At 41.3% G+C, this 12,687-nt stretch overlaps 1 protein-coding gene across 1 annotated transcript; it reads left to right on the top strand.

Moving 5' to 3' along the window:
- Positions 1-6,734: 6,734 nt before the first annotated feature.
- rgmd (RGM domain family, member D) lies at positions 6,735-12,515 on the top strand. The gene is made up of 3 exons (XM_030726536.1): positions 6,735-6,956; positions 9,726-10,237; positions 11,773-12,515. Exons 1-3 carry the CDS (start codon positions 6,863-6,865, stop codon positions 12,469-12,471), a joined length of 1,305 nt encoding a protein of 434 aa, XP_030582396.1. The 5' UTR covers positions 6,735-6,862; the 3' UTR covers positions 12,472-12,515.
- The last annotated feature ends 172 nt before the right edge of the window (positions 12,516-12,687 follow it).

Raw genomic sequence — 12,687 nt, 5'->3', positions numbered from 1 at the left:
TGGCTTGTTTTTTTTTTAATTGCCTCTCAGCTGCAATTGAATGGCAAGTGCAGCTGTCTGCATGAACAGCTGCTTGACTGAAAAGATTGGACAGAGCAGGCTCTGGGAGGGAGGAAAGAACAATACTGGAAGAATCATATGTGGACTATTTTGCAATTTCACAACTTTGAAAAATGCATGCAGGATTAGGAATCATTTTTATTGGAAATTCACAGCTGTTCCCAGGCATATTTCCCAGGGAACTTGCAGAGATACATTTTCTAAACTGTCTGGACAAAGCAGAAGCGGCATGGTGTATTGATACATAAAGTAAACTAAGGTTGTTATTTTTCTTCTTCTTCTTCTTCTTTGGGCTTTGTTTATGTGGAATTTTTGAGCCTACAAATTGCAATTTACAACTGTGAAAGAACCAGGGGGTCTAAGAGATTTGATGGAGCAGTCTGTATGGATTTCCTGCAGAATATTTGTCAGACTTGAATTAAGTACTGTTGTTTTTCTCACTCCCTCTGTCTGCCTCAGCCTGAGGCCCTGTGGCTGACTACCCCACATCTATAAATCACCAGGAACGCATGCTTATATCCTGAAGCAAGCACACTGAGTCAGTCTGGCAAGGTTAATCACATTCACATCTCCTCAGCCTGTTTGCAGCAGCCAACTGATAACCAAACACACGTTACGGGGCATGATCCCTCTTGTTTGTGAATTCTGCTCATATTCTGTTTTACCAATAATCCCACATGAAAGAGTTTGATGTAGGCAAAGCTGCGGTTCCACTGTGTTTTGATGATTGTTGCCAATCATAACCTGCTGTGTCTCTGGTGCTCGAACAGCAAAACTATAACACAAACACTGTAGGTGTAAAAGCAGAGAGATGGAGGGTGTAGGGGTGGGGCAGGGGTAGTAGTAGTAGTGGATGAAAAACAACCACAGTAAGAGACAGGAGTCTCATACACATTGCACACATGCTCAGCCTTTATTGGGGCCAGTGGTCTGCTGCACTCATATCTTTCTGTCGGTGTGTTTGATGGACTTCGGATAATATGGGAAGCTTTCCAAGTTTGACACATGGTTTAATGCCCAGGAATATGTCTGAATATAGCTAGTATAAGTATATTATCAGTGTGGGTGTGATTGCAAATGTGCATGTGATTGTACTTCAATCTTTTTTTTTTTTTTTTAAATGCTTTCATTTTTTTCCTCCTCTCAGAAGTGCCCTACCCAAATATGTAGGAATTATGCCACATCGCTCACTACCATCCTACTCTAATCAAAGTGCCGATTCTTGAAACAGACAGCTGTTGTCATGTGCCTTGATTCCAATGGCTATATGTCCCTGTAGCTGCTTGAGTTCTTAGTTGGCCAGCTGAATTTGTAGGGGGAACAAGGCTAAACGGCATCTACCAATTCAAACTCCTTTCAGAGCAGTGCGCCAATTCACAATACAGAAAAACCACAAACATACTGATCTAAGGTAAGTTTCCTTTTTTTCTCCTCTCTGGCATGACTCCTCAGATTCACACATATGTAAAGATGCTATTCAAGATTTTAAGAAAAAAATCAGTAATATTATAAGAGATCATGTTAGATTGGGCTTGTGCTTTATTTATTTGTTTTTTTTCTCATCTAATATAAAATTCATTGCAGTCAGAAAACTGTATAACTGGATCTTTCGGAGCCTACCAGAGTGTTGTTTGGGTTCCCGTTTAAATATAAACAGAGTAGGTGGGTTTAGGTTGTGTCTTTCCATGTACATGATGGCATATAGCCATATAAGGACTGGCTGAGCTACAGACTAAATGCGAATGTGAGAAACATCTGCTGAAAAGCAAGGCGAGAAAAACAGCTGTATCAGTTTCCTTCCGCTCCACACAGGCTTTTCCCCACCTAACTGAGCAGTGTTCAAAGTACAGTGTGAAGCAATGAGTCAATCAAACTTGTTCACCCTCGGCATGTTCGTCCAACTTTTGCTGCCTTAAATCAGCTCAAACAGGAGGAAAAATCTTTAAATGCTTCCTGGAATAAAAGAATTGGTAGATCATAAATGCCAAATTTATTCTAAATGCTAAATTTAAAAGTTCCTCGAGGCAACTGTTGCTGTGATTTGGCGCTGCATAAATAAAACTGAACTGAGTTAAAGTAAATGCATGCTCTAATTGGTTATTGTCTATCTATTCTTGGTTCGGGGCAGTTCTCTGTGAGGGCAAGGGCACAAACATTGTCAGCAGCTGCAGACTAACTTAGGGTTTTGTTGCAAATACAACTTAAGCTTTAGATGCAGAGAGTGAAAGAGCACGATCTATTTCAAAAGAAATCTAAAAATAAATCACACCAGGCAAAATATTTGAAAAAGAAAACTTCAGAATGGAGCAAAACCTTATTTATGTAACCCCTAACATGTCACACGTTACACTAAAATAAGTCTACCTGGATGAATTCATGTCATGAGCCATCTAATTATTTATCGCTGCTTATTTATGGTAAAGATTAGAGAAAGTTTGATGCAAAAGAAAAACAGCTTTGGATTTGTTTGATCTTTTTAGTTATGAGAAATGCATTAATTAACCAAAAGAAAAAACGTTTGGTGTGAACTTGACTGTTGAATTTTTTACATTTAGCATCTGAAATCAAATGAAGTACTATGTCTTGAGCTGGACTGTGAGTAGGCCTCTGAGCCTTTTGATTTCTGAGATCAAAGGAAGTTGTGATAAGTCATTACAAAGCATCATAATGTATCATGTTCAGGTAACTAGAAATCGGAGGGTGCTGTCACGAAAAAATAGAAAGATGAGGCATGTTCAAATAAATTTAGTCACTGGAATAAGTTTCCATGGGCTGCTTAGCAGATTTAATTTGAGTTTTTTGCTGCATGTTTTTAAAAACCCTGATTGGGAGGGGGGGGGGGTTAAAAAAAAAAAACATGGGAGAATTTAAATTTAGGCAGAGACATACCCACACAAACAAGCAGGGCTTAGGTCAGAGGTGAAATATTCCTGAACTCTCTCCCTTTAGGCTGAGGACATCAGAGGTCCCTCTGTGTGCTGCTTTCCATTTATTTTACCCATCATCCCTCATTAGGGTAGGATGACTCTGTGACCCCGGAGCTAGGGTTACCTGTCAGTTGACTGTCCATTCTTGAGCATGGGGTTTGATGCTGTGTCAACATTTGTCCTGCAAAACAGGAGTGAGGTAGAGTGAGGAGTTAATTTCCGTGGGGCGAAGAGAAAAAAATAGAATAGTTCAAATTTGTTCTGTATTCGTCTTAATTAAATAACAGTTCCTTATTTGCCTTCACACTCATAAGTTCAAGCAATGCAGGGCCCTGACTGGTGCACTGTCCACGCAGATGACACGAATGTGTGATAATTCCTGTTTACTCAGAGACAGCAATTCAAATGAACACAGTAAACACATGCTTGCATGGATATCTACGGAGGGGTTCCTACAAAAACACTCCAAAAGCCCCCTTTGTGTGTGCTGTCAGCTATCAATCAGGGTGCCGTAAGTGGGATCCTTGAGTGGAGATGCTATCAGCTCTGCCCCATATACACTCACACCACAGTTTCCCTTATCTTTGCAGAGATAACAGATCCCCTCTCACAGGGAGAGGCCTGAGCCAAATACACTCGCTTTCTGCATCTCTTTCACTATCTGTTTCAACTCTGCCACAGGCCACTTCTTTTCAGACAGAGGCCCTCAGAAAAAAAAAAAAAGAAAAAGAAAAAAAGTCAATTTGCTTGGGTTCCTGTTTAAAATTCAATAAGTGTGTCTCTTAAATTGCAGCCGTGTGGTGCTAGCAGAGGCTACAGAGGGCACGTGCTGCGTTTGATTTCAATCTCCGATGTTATCAACCTCCAGAAGAAACATGATACATGTCTCGGTTGACAAATCTAGACAGGCATGAAATTAAACAAAAATCAGAAGCATGAAACAATACCAATTTCCTGCAACTGTACTTTTTTAAAATTATTTTGTAAACATTACATTTCCGGAAAAAAGTGTTTAAGGTTTATGGTCTATGTCAATACCTAAAGTGAACAGATGGTTCAAAGTTGCAAAGTTAAGTAACTTTACAGGTTAGAGTGCAGGATGGGTAGATATTAAATTAGATTTGAAACTGAATTTTCATGTAGCCTATTGCACTTAGTGTTTACGCTGTCGAGCGGTAGATTTGTAAAATCAGTGCAGTCTTTTTTTTTTTCTTTAGTTTGAGGACAGCGAGCTGAAGAGATGGTCCTGAACTGGCAGTATTTTGGGGCTTCCACCAGACCACAGCACGTTTGCCTAATAACAAAAACAAGCATCCTGGTGTGGAGCTGGTCCCACAGTGTGAGGACCTTAATGAGGAACATGTGGAGTTGCCCAGACACACTGTCAGAGGAAACCCTATCCCTCACTCCCTCTTTTTCTCCCCCTTCCTCATCCCTTCCCCCTAGTCTCCCATTCTTTCTTTCTCACTCTCCTTTGCTTCACTTTCTACATTCTGTCACAAAGCCCGGTGTCTTTAGCACTCTTTTAGACTTCTGAAAAGTCAAATCCTTATCCTATTCTTTCTAATTGCAATAAGGTTATTTCTCTGGACTTAATGTTTTTTTTCTATTATACTGCTATTGTAAGGGACCTGCTGTGAGCAAGAGAAATGCACTAGCTTTGTTTTTTACATGATAGACACCCTTGTCATATACCTGGTCTCTCCAGCTTGTTTTAGAGAGAGTTAGTATTGTATACATAAGTGCTGGGTCATGCAATGCAATACACCAATAAGAAAAGAAAGGAAGAAAGAGGTCTTTCTCCACCCATCAAGCCTGACAGGCGGTCTCTGAGTTTCTTTCATGTGCTGAATTCATCCATACCATCCACCTGGATCAATTAACTGTTTGCTTCAGTGGCCATCAACCCCACAGTGTGGAACTTCAGCTCATTTAGTAGACACAAGCTTTTTTAAGTATAATTATGGCTTTGATTTTGTTGTTTTTATAGACATGTAACAGAGATGGGTTTGATCACTTACTAAAATCAGGAGGGTTTTCATCTTCAGTCGTTATAAAATGAAGTAAAAAATGTGTTTTCTTTTCCCAGGAAATGTCATCTCTTTCCTCTGAAGGTGCATATTGTAAGAGGTGAGACAAACCTGACACTAACTCATTTTAACTGCTGCATAACAGGTCACACTATCAGCAGATCTCGCTGCAATACTGCAGTAGTGCTCTCTGGCCAAGCTGTCATTGGAAATACGAAGTGCAACCTGTTAAAGGGAATTTAAAATATGACCATGAAGTATTGCCATAAAGTAGATCAACTAAACAAACCTCCAAAATTAGCTGCACAAACAGAGTAAGGTAGATCCCTCTGGGGAGATAAACATGGCACAGTGGATCCAGTGTGACAGAGGCCCTTCTGGCAGCTCAGAACAATCCAAACATTCCACTTCGGTTCTCCTGTCTTTCCCCCTCTCACCACACACACACACACAAACATATATATATATATATATATATATATATGAGCTTTTGCTGGAATGACAGGCCACCTGAATCACACAGTTGTGTTGCTGGAGGAGTCTGTATGTGTACAGAAAAACCAGTGATCCAGTAAGTGTGTAGGTTCACTTCACTCACATAAAGTCAGGAGGGAGGTGCTGCAAGAGACACACACATCTACAACTTAAACATTCCAGCTGCACTGAAACAAAGCCTTAACTTTTAATCTCACTGAAATTACACCAACTTTGACTCTATTTTCTAAATATCAACATTTTATTCAGTAATTGGTTGGTGCATTAACATTCTTTATTTGCATGGCACAAAAACCACAGAGTGTGTCACAGGCAAAAGGCTGAAATCTGGTGAGTCTGCATGCCTTGCAGATGGTCTGGCCTCACAGCAGCTGTGCAAATGAAAGACAGAGTGTCATTGAAGGAGTGAGAGGGATGGAAAGTTGGCCACAGAGGGAAAAGAGTAACACACAAGTTGCTAACTGAAAATGTCATGGGGAAAATTAATAGAACAGTGAGATTTTGCTAGGAGAGAATAATTTTGTAGAGAATTTTCTTTGAATTTTGGAAGGCAATGTCAGTGTTTTTTGTCACGTATGCCTATGATAATTTGCAGTTTAATGATAAACTCAAACTCAGTCATTAGGGATTTTTCACTCAATACCAGCTATCAAGCAATGCAGGGCATTTGAAATATTCACTAGATGATCTAAGAAGTGTGTAATCTGTCAGTCAAATGCTATTATTTAGTCACCAAATCTGTAGTGAGAAAACAGCAGGTGATAGTATCCTGCTCGATTCTTAAAACACAGAAACGTTTGCCCTGGTGGGTGGGGAGGGGGGATCAAACGAGACATTTGCCCACCGGTGCTTTGAAGTGCAAAAAGTCTCTGGCATAACAAGCTTATATCTTAATTCTGCATTAAAAAAACTGTATTACTCTTCACTTCTGAATATACTAAATAAACCAAACTCTACTCTTAGAGTAAATATGTGGTTTATCTACATTGTTAGTAGTTTAACTATTATAAACACGACATGCTGTGATTCTTCAGTTACAATCGGGGCAATTATAGTTTCACACCGCATCGACTGTTGTTGAAGGCCCTTTTTCCACTGTTCTTACTCCCAGTAATTGCCACTACATGTAAATATCAAGTGGTTAGTGAATAATTAGTCGTTCATTGGCCAGCAATCACCTCCGGGCCCCGTCTATACTTTAGACCCCTCCCTCGTAGAGCCGCCCTGAAGACAGGGGCCCCTTTTGAATGACAGCGCTTGGGAAGGAAGACGAATTTTTGTCTGATTTCCCGCAGCCGCAGCGTCGATGAGAAGCAGTCGAGGAACTCCATTCTAACTGAATGGATTGGTATGGGGAGAAGCGGACCTCAAACCACGGCTAAGCGGCAGCTTTGGGACTGTGTAACGTTGACGATGGTTTTACTTTCACTGCTGTTTCGACCAGGTAAGTGGTGCTTTTCCAATCCGTGCTCCCCCACTCCTTCTCTCCTGCATGCAAAGCTGTGTCCCGGCAATGGAGGTGGAGAAGGAAAGTTTTCCTGGTGTTGTGTGGCTGAAATCGGACTCTTGCCAGTATTAAGCTCTGCTTGCATACATTTTCCTTTAAGGAGTAATTAATGTGGTATTAAATAAAGGGAGAAAAGTCGCTGTTGTTTAGAAGTTCTCCGTCGGCTGCAGGGACAAAGTAACTAAAGTCCTGTTGCTGCGTTATCCCAACCTCCAGGCTGCACTGCAACACTGCTAGCAGAGCAGCACGAGTTAACTCACTTTCTGGACTTTTTTTGGAGGTTAAACTTATCACTTTTCCCATACCATACAACAACACCAAACAGTTTGCCGCTAACCGCTTAACAGCTAGCACATTTTGACACGCCTGCATTAGTGGTTATCTTTTTACTAACTTGTTTAAAGTTACAGCTTAGCTTCCCGTTAGCATAGCCCACTAGCAGCTGTCGTCCAGCACCCACAATCAACCCAAGAACAAAACCACGGAGCTTTTTTTTTTTGTTTTTTTTAGCCAGAAAATACCGCTAGTCGGATGGCAAACCACCAGATTTAGTCCTGTAAACATCGCTCTCGTTTCTTTCACGTCTGTTTTAGTGTTTGGCAAAGATAAGAAGGAGAGCGTGATAATTCACCTATTCATGTCTCATTTAGCTATCATGCATGGGGGTCCAACTTTTTGGCCTCTGAGCGTGTGTCGGGGGCTGCTTTATTCCAGCCCGAGACCATAAACCAGTGTACTCAAGAGGCACACTTTATTTGGACTGTAAACTTCACAATACCTTTCTTTAAGTTTTGTTTCTGACACGGTGGATATACAGATTTTTGTAAGGAGATTCGTTAAAGCACTGTCGGTAGTATGTTGTGTTTTTAAGCGAAAGTCACCAGCCACACTATGCTAGTGTGTGCAGTGATAACATTAAGGAATAGTCTGTTTACTAAAAATATATATTATCACTTTATACTTTTTTTGCAGTGTTAAATAACTTCAAAAGATGATGATGCCAAAACTAATGACGGCAGTACTGGCTGTTCAGCAGCTTTGCTTAAAAAAAAAAATGATAGAAATCTCAGGTTCATCTTCGATTTTGTACCTTTCACTAGTGTTATGATCAAAAAGAGGCAACTAAATCTATCAAGAAGCTGCTTAGAATGATATACTATGTCTGTAGTAGTTATAGTTCAAAGGTTATTATTGTTACTTATATAAGCCACTGTGTCTGTCTTATTATTTCTGTTGTATTACTATGCTATTAAAAGGGTTCACTAAGGGCTCAAATTATTAAATTCTTATTAGGCTGCAGTTCAGATTTGCTAATTCATAATTTACTAATGGAATTAATGTTTGTGTGGTCATTTTGATTTTCTCATTTACGCTCTTGTTTTTCCCACGTTGTCCCCAAACTTGTTGGTAGCTTACTAAGTGCTTGAACATAAAGACCCTTTGGGGAGCTGTATGGCTGTTGATGGCTGTGCTGGCAAGTGATTGTCAAAAAGTGTCAATCACAGCAGACTTGGGTGACCTCGCAGCAAGATGGGGGGAAGGCCTGTTGGAATTCAGAGGAGGGATGTGTCTGACTTGACCTCTCACACTCCATCTCAGATCAGTGCTGATATTGAAGCAGAGGCATTAATCATCTGCTCCCTCAGTGCACCAGACTTCTGTGTAAAGGGAAGGAAGGGTGGAAAAAAAAAAAAAAATATTGTGTTTACTGGTGTGAAATCTGTGTGCTTATCTTGTCTTTGTCCAGGCTGTTTCAGAGATTAGGTGGAGCTTTGAAGTAAATACAAGATTATTCTGTTGCAAATGGAGAGCAGTTTATTGCAGTTGATCTTACTCTTGGAGTAAAAGTGATGTATACGTTGAGATTCTGGCTGATCCTGATCTGAAATGGAAATGTATCTGCCTAGCAGCAGGAATTTCTATCCCAGTCAGGATATGAGACACGATACCCAAAAGTAATGAGAACACTGAAATGAAACTGATGAATAGCCACACTTTTGACTTCTCTTAAAGTAGTGGGTCTTTGTTTTCCTTGATATTAAATGGCCCACTTATGGATTATTACTTAACTGGAAGCCCCAAAATGGACCACCTAAATACCCATACTGCTTTCTGGTCTGTAGTTTGGCACTTAAAAAGCACAACTCTGCGATATTATTTCTGCAATCCTCTTGAAGTTGGCTCTTCCCATACACTGAGCCTCACCGTGCCATGCATTGTGTCCGGACTTCACTTACCTCAGCGACAGCCAAACCACATTCAACACCCTCCGGCAAACTAACACAGGTTGGTTTCCTCCTGCAGTGAGGCTACATGCTATTTCTGTGAGGGCTAGTTGGGGGAAATAAGTTTTGACTGACTTTGGAGCACAGTGTGGGATTAGGGCCTCGTGAGCTCATGCATTTGGGTTTTAATGGCTCTCCTGATTGAGCTAAACTTGATAGTGGAAAAGCAGTGACTCTGCTGCATCATCATGCACTGAGGTAATATGTCTGTAAATGTCAGATGGATGGTTGGTTCTTCTGAATTTTTTTTTTTTTTTTTGTCGAGGGAGGGGTGTACATTAGTTGAACTTTTCAGCATATTCATATTCGGGGGGGGGGGTTCTTACTCAAAAACAGAAATTCCCCATTTAGTAAATATTTAGTAATTGCAACAATTCCAATTGTAGAACAAACTTTCATGATCATCATGTTTGTTTTTCAGCACACTGCCAGCAGTGTCGAATCCAGCGCTGTAATGCGGAGTATGTGGCTTCTACCTCACCATCCAGTGGTCTGCAGGAGGACGTGGCTCTAGATGTGGACTACTGTATCGCCCTACGGGCCTATGCCCTGTGCACCCGGCGGCAGGCACGCAGCTGTAGGGGTAACCTGGTCTACCACTCAGCTGTCTTTCGCATTAAGGAGCTATTCTCTCAGCATAACTGTTCCAGCGATGGGCCGACCTCTTCCGCCAAGGTACCCAGCACGTCTCGGCCGGCTGTGTCAGAGCTCTGCGACTACGAGAATCGGGTCCTCGTGTCGGGCTCAGCTGGTCAGCAGAAGAAATACGCCCACTGTGGATTATTTGGCGATCCGCACCTACGGACATTCAGAGATGAGTTTCAGACCTGCAAGGTCGAGGGGGCTTGGCCCTTGATCGATAATCGCTTTCTGTCTGTACAAGTGACCAATGTGCCTGTTGTCCTAGGCTCCAGTGCCACAGCAACCAGTAAGGTAAGGGTAACATTAGAACAGCACTTTGGGAGGTGAAGACAATCAAACTGAGTTTAACTGGTCATTTTTAATGTATTTTGAGTTGAAACCTTACTACGGCTGTTCTTTTGGGTGCGAGCTTGTGAGCTCAAGTTTTTGCCATAAAGTATCAAACATGTGAAGTTAATCGTCATTCCATGGTGCCTCTCAAGTCTCCAGCATTCCTCATGTCTTGGAGCTCCTTCAGATCTGTGAGGGGAGAAGAGAGAGGAGGGGAGTCCTTCGGTGGTGTTGAATCACAGACATGCATGAGCGCTCTACCTTTAACACATGGGTGGTCATATGGTAGTGATTAACGCTCACTCAAACATTTTCCTCCACCGCCACGATTTGGAATGTTTTTTCACCCCTCTGGTCAAATAATTAACTCGGTGCTTTTTGTGTAAATATGGAATCATTTGGAAAAATAAAGGAATAATTGGCCGAGAGCAAGGATTTTTTTTTTTTTTTAATTCTGTTAATTAAATAGGCTGTTCTTTCTGGCCTGATTGTGGTGTGTGAGTGTGTGTTCTTCTATCTCTATTTAGCACTTAGTATGTAGCTCAGAAACCTCAGTTTTTAATATTAATGTTTTATTCTTATATTTTTTTGCCTAAGTAGTAAAAAAAAGTTCTCAGTTATAGGACATTTCTCTGGCTTTCCTAAATTCATTTTAATTCTCCAACCTAAATATAGACCAATAAACTTTGTAATGTTGTATGAAAGGATTGCTGGTCAAACTTTAAGTGAGTCGTAGCTGTGCAGCCTGATGTAAACCTGTAGTATGGGTGTAGCTTTGCCAGCGCCCACATGCCCCCATCATGTTTTTGGAGTTGTTTTCAACTGCCAGACCCAAGACAGGAAATCATTCATCAAATAAAGTACAACCTTTAAGTGTAAACGTAACCACAGCCAGTGCTTTGTCAGGATCCTTTCAAGAACCAGAAGTTAGGCCCATTTTATTTTTTTTAAAGCTCAGCTGGAGAACAACTCAGTCAGTGAATAAAATGTTAACAATACCAGAAGAGAAGGAGCGGAGATTTTAGACTATTATGTCATGCCACCTTTTGATACAATATTCACGGACAGCTAGTAGAGTTATGCTAGTTCAGCATCAGTTCTTTGATTTTTAGATAGAAAATAGATGGGAGATGATAGTGAAACTCAGAACTTCATTTTCCCTGAAAGATTACCACCATTATGTGCTACTGAAAATACCTATCCTGTCTTATATAAAACTGATTTTGTACTTGTTATTAATTAATTGGCTAAAGAGTACAACAGAGAGAAATTGTTCTTCAGGAAGACAAATGCAAACCACAAACACCCTTTGAATGTAAATATTTGGTTTTCTTCTGCCACCTTGTGGCTTTAAGGTGTATTACTCAATTTAGGAACCCACCAGGCATCTTTTATGATCTGACTTAGAGGTCCAAAGTAGTTGGTTGATGTAAGAAAGTGTAAAAATTTCAATCAGTTACTCAACACTAATTTAATTTTTTTTGCCCTTATTTCAGATCACAGTGATCTTCAAGTCCTATCATGGCTGTACAGATCAGAAAGTGTACCAGGCCACCACTGAAGATCTGCCCCTGGCTTTTCAGGATGGGACTCGCAGTGGTGGTGAAGGTGATAGCCTGACCATTGCAGAGCGAGGTGGCTCTGGAGTCGGTCGGCAGGTGAGGATACAGGCCCATTACATCGGCACCTCCATCATCATTCGGCGTGTGGGCAGCTACCTGACCTTTGCCATCCGCATGCCGGAAGACACCTTGGACTTTTCAGAAGACAGTGGTGGTCTACAGTTGTGCTTGCACGGCTGCCCGCGCAACGAGCTCATCAAAGAGCACACCCTGGGCCATCAGAGCCAGCAGCCTCACCTTCAAGGCACCAACACAGAGCTGGGTCCTTTGCGGCCTCCTCACCAGATCTACACAGTGGAGCGAGCCACTGCCAAGTGTAGAGAGACTCTGCAGGTGGAGGATGTGTACTTTCAGTCTTGTGTGTTTGACTTGCTAACCACAGGAGACCCTGAGTTCTCCATGGCTGCCTATGGTGCTCTGGAGGATTTAAAGGCACTGCCACCCAGTAAACTGAAGCAAAACTCGCCAAGGCCTACTCATCCTCATAACCGAGGGGTGCCACAGACGCTGGCTGCTACTGCAACCAACAGCTCCTTGCTCTCACTCCTACTCCTCATTCTGCTGCTTTTGTAAAATAAATAGAAATAAATATGAATGACTTAAAAAAAAAAAAAAAATAGAGAGAGAAACGTGGACACAGATGGAACATTGGAAGCATTACCAGCTTGAGGAATTTGTGGATTTTGTGAACTTTCTGTTGTCATTTGAAGGATTTCACAGTCAGAAAACATCACATTTCTTCCCACTTTGTTCTTTTTTTTTTTTCTGTGGATACTTACATGCACCACA

The sequence above is a fragment of the Archocentrus centrarchus genome, chromosome 4, assembly GCF_007364275.1.
Source record: "Archocentrus centrarchus isolate MPI-CPG fArcCen1 chromosome 4, fArcCen1, whole genome shotgun sequence".
Lineage (NCBI taxonomy): Eukaryota > Metazoa > Chordata > Actinopteri > Cichliformes > Cichlidae > Archocentrus > Archocentrus centrarchus.
This window is presented reverse-complemented; position numbering and strand designations above follow the sequence as displayed.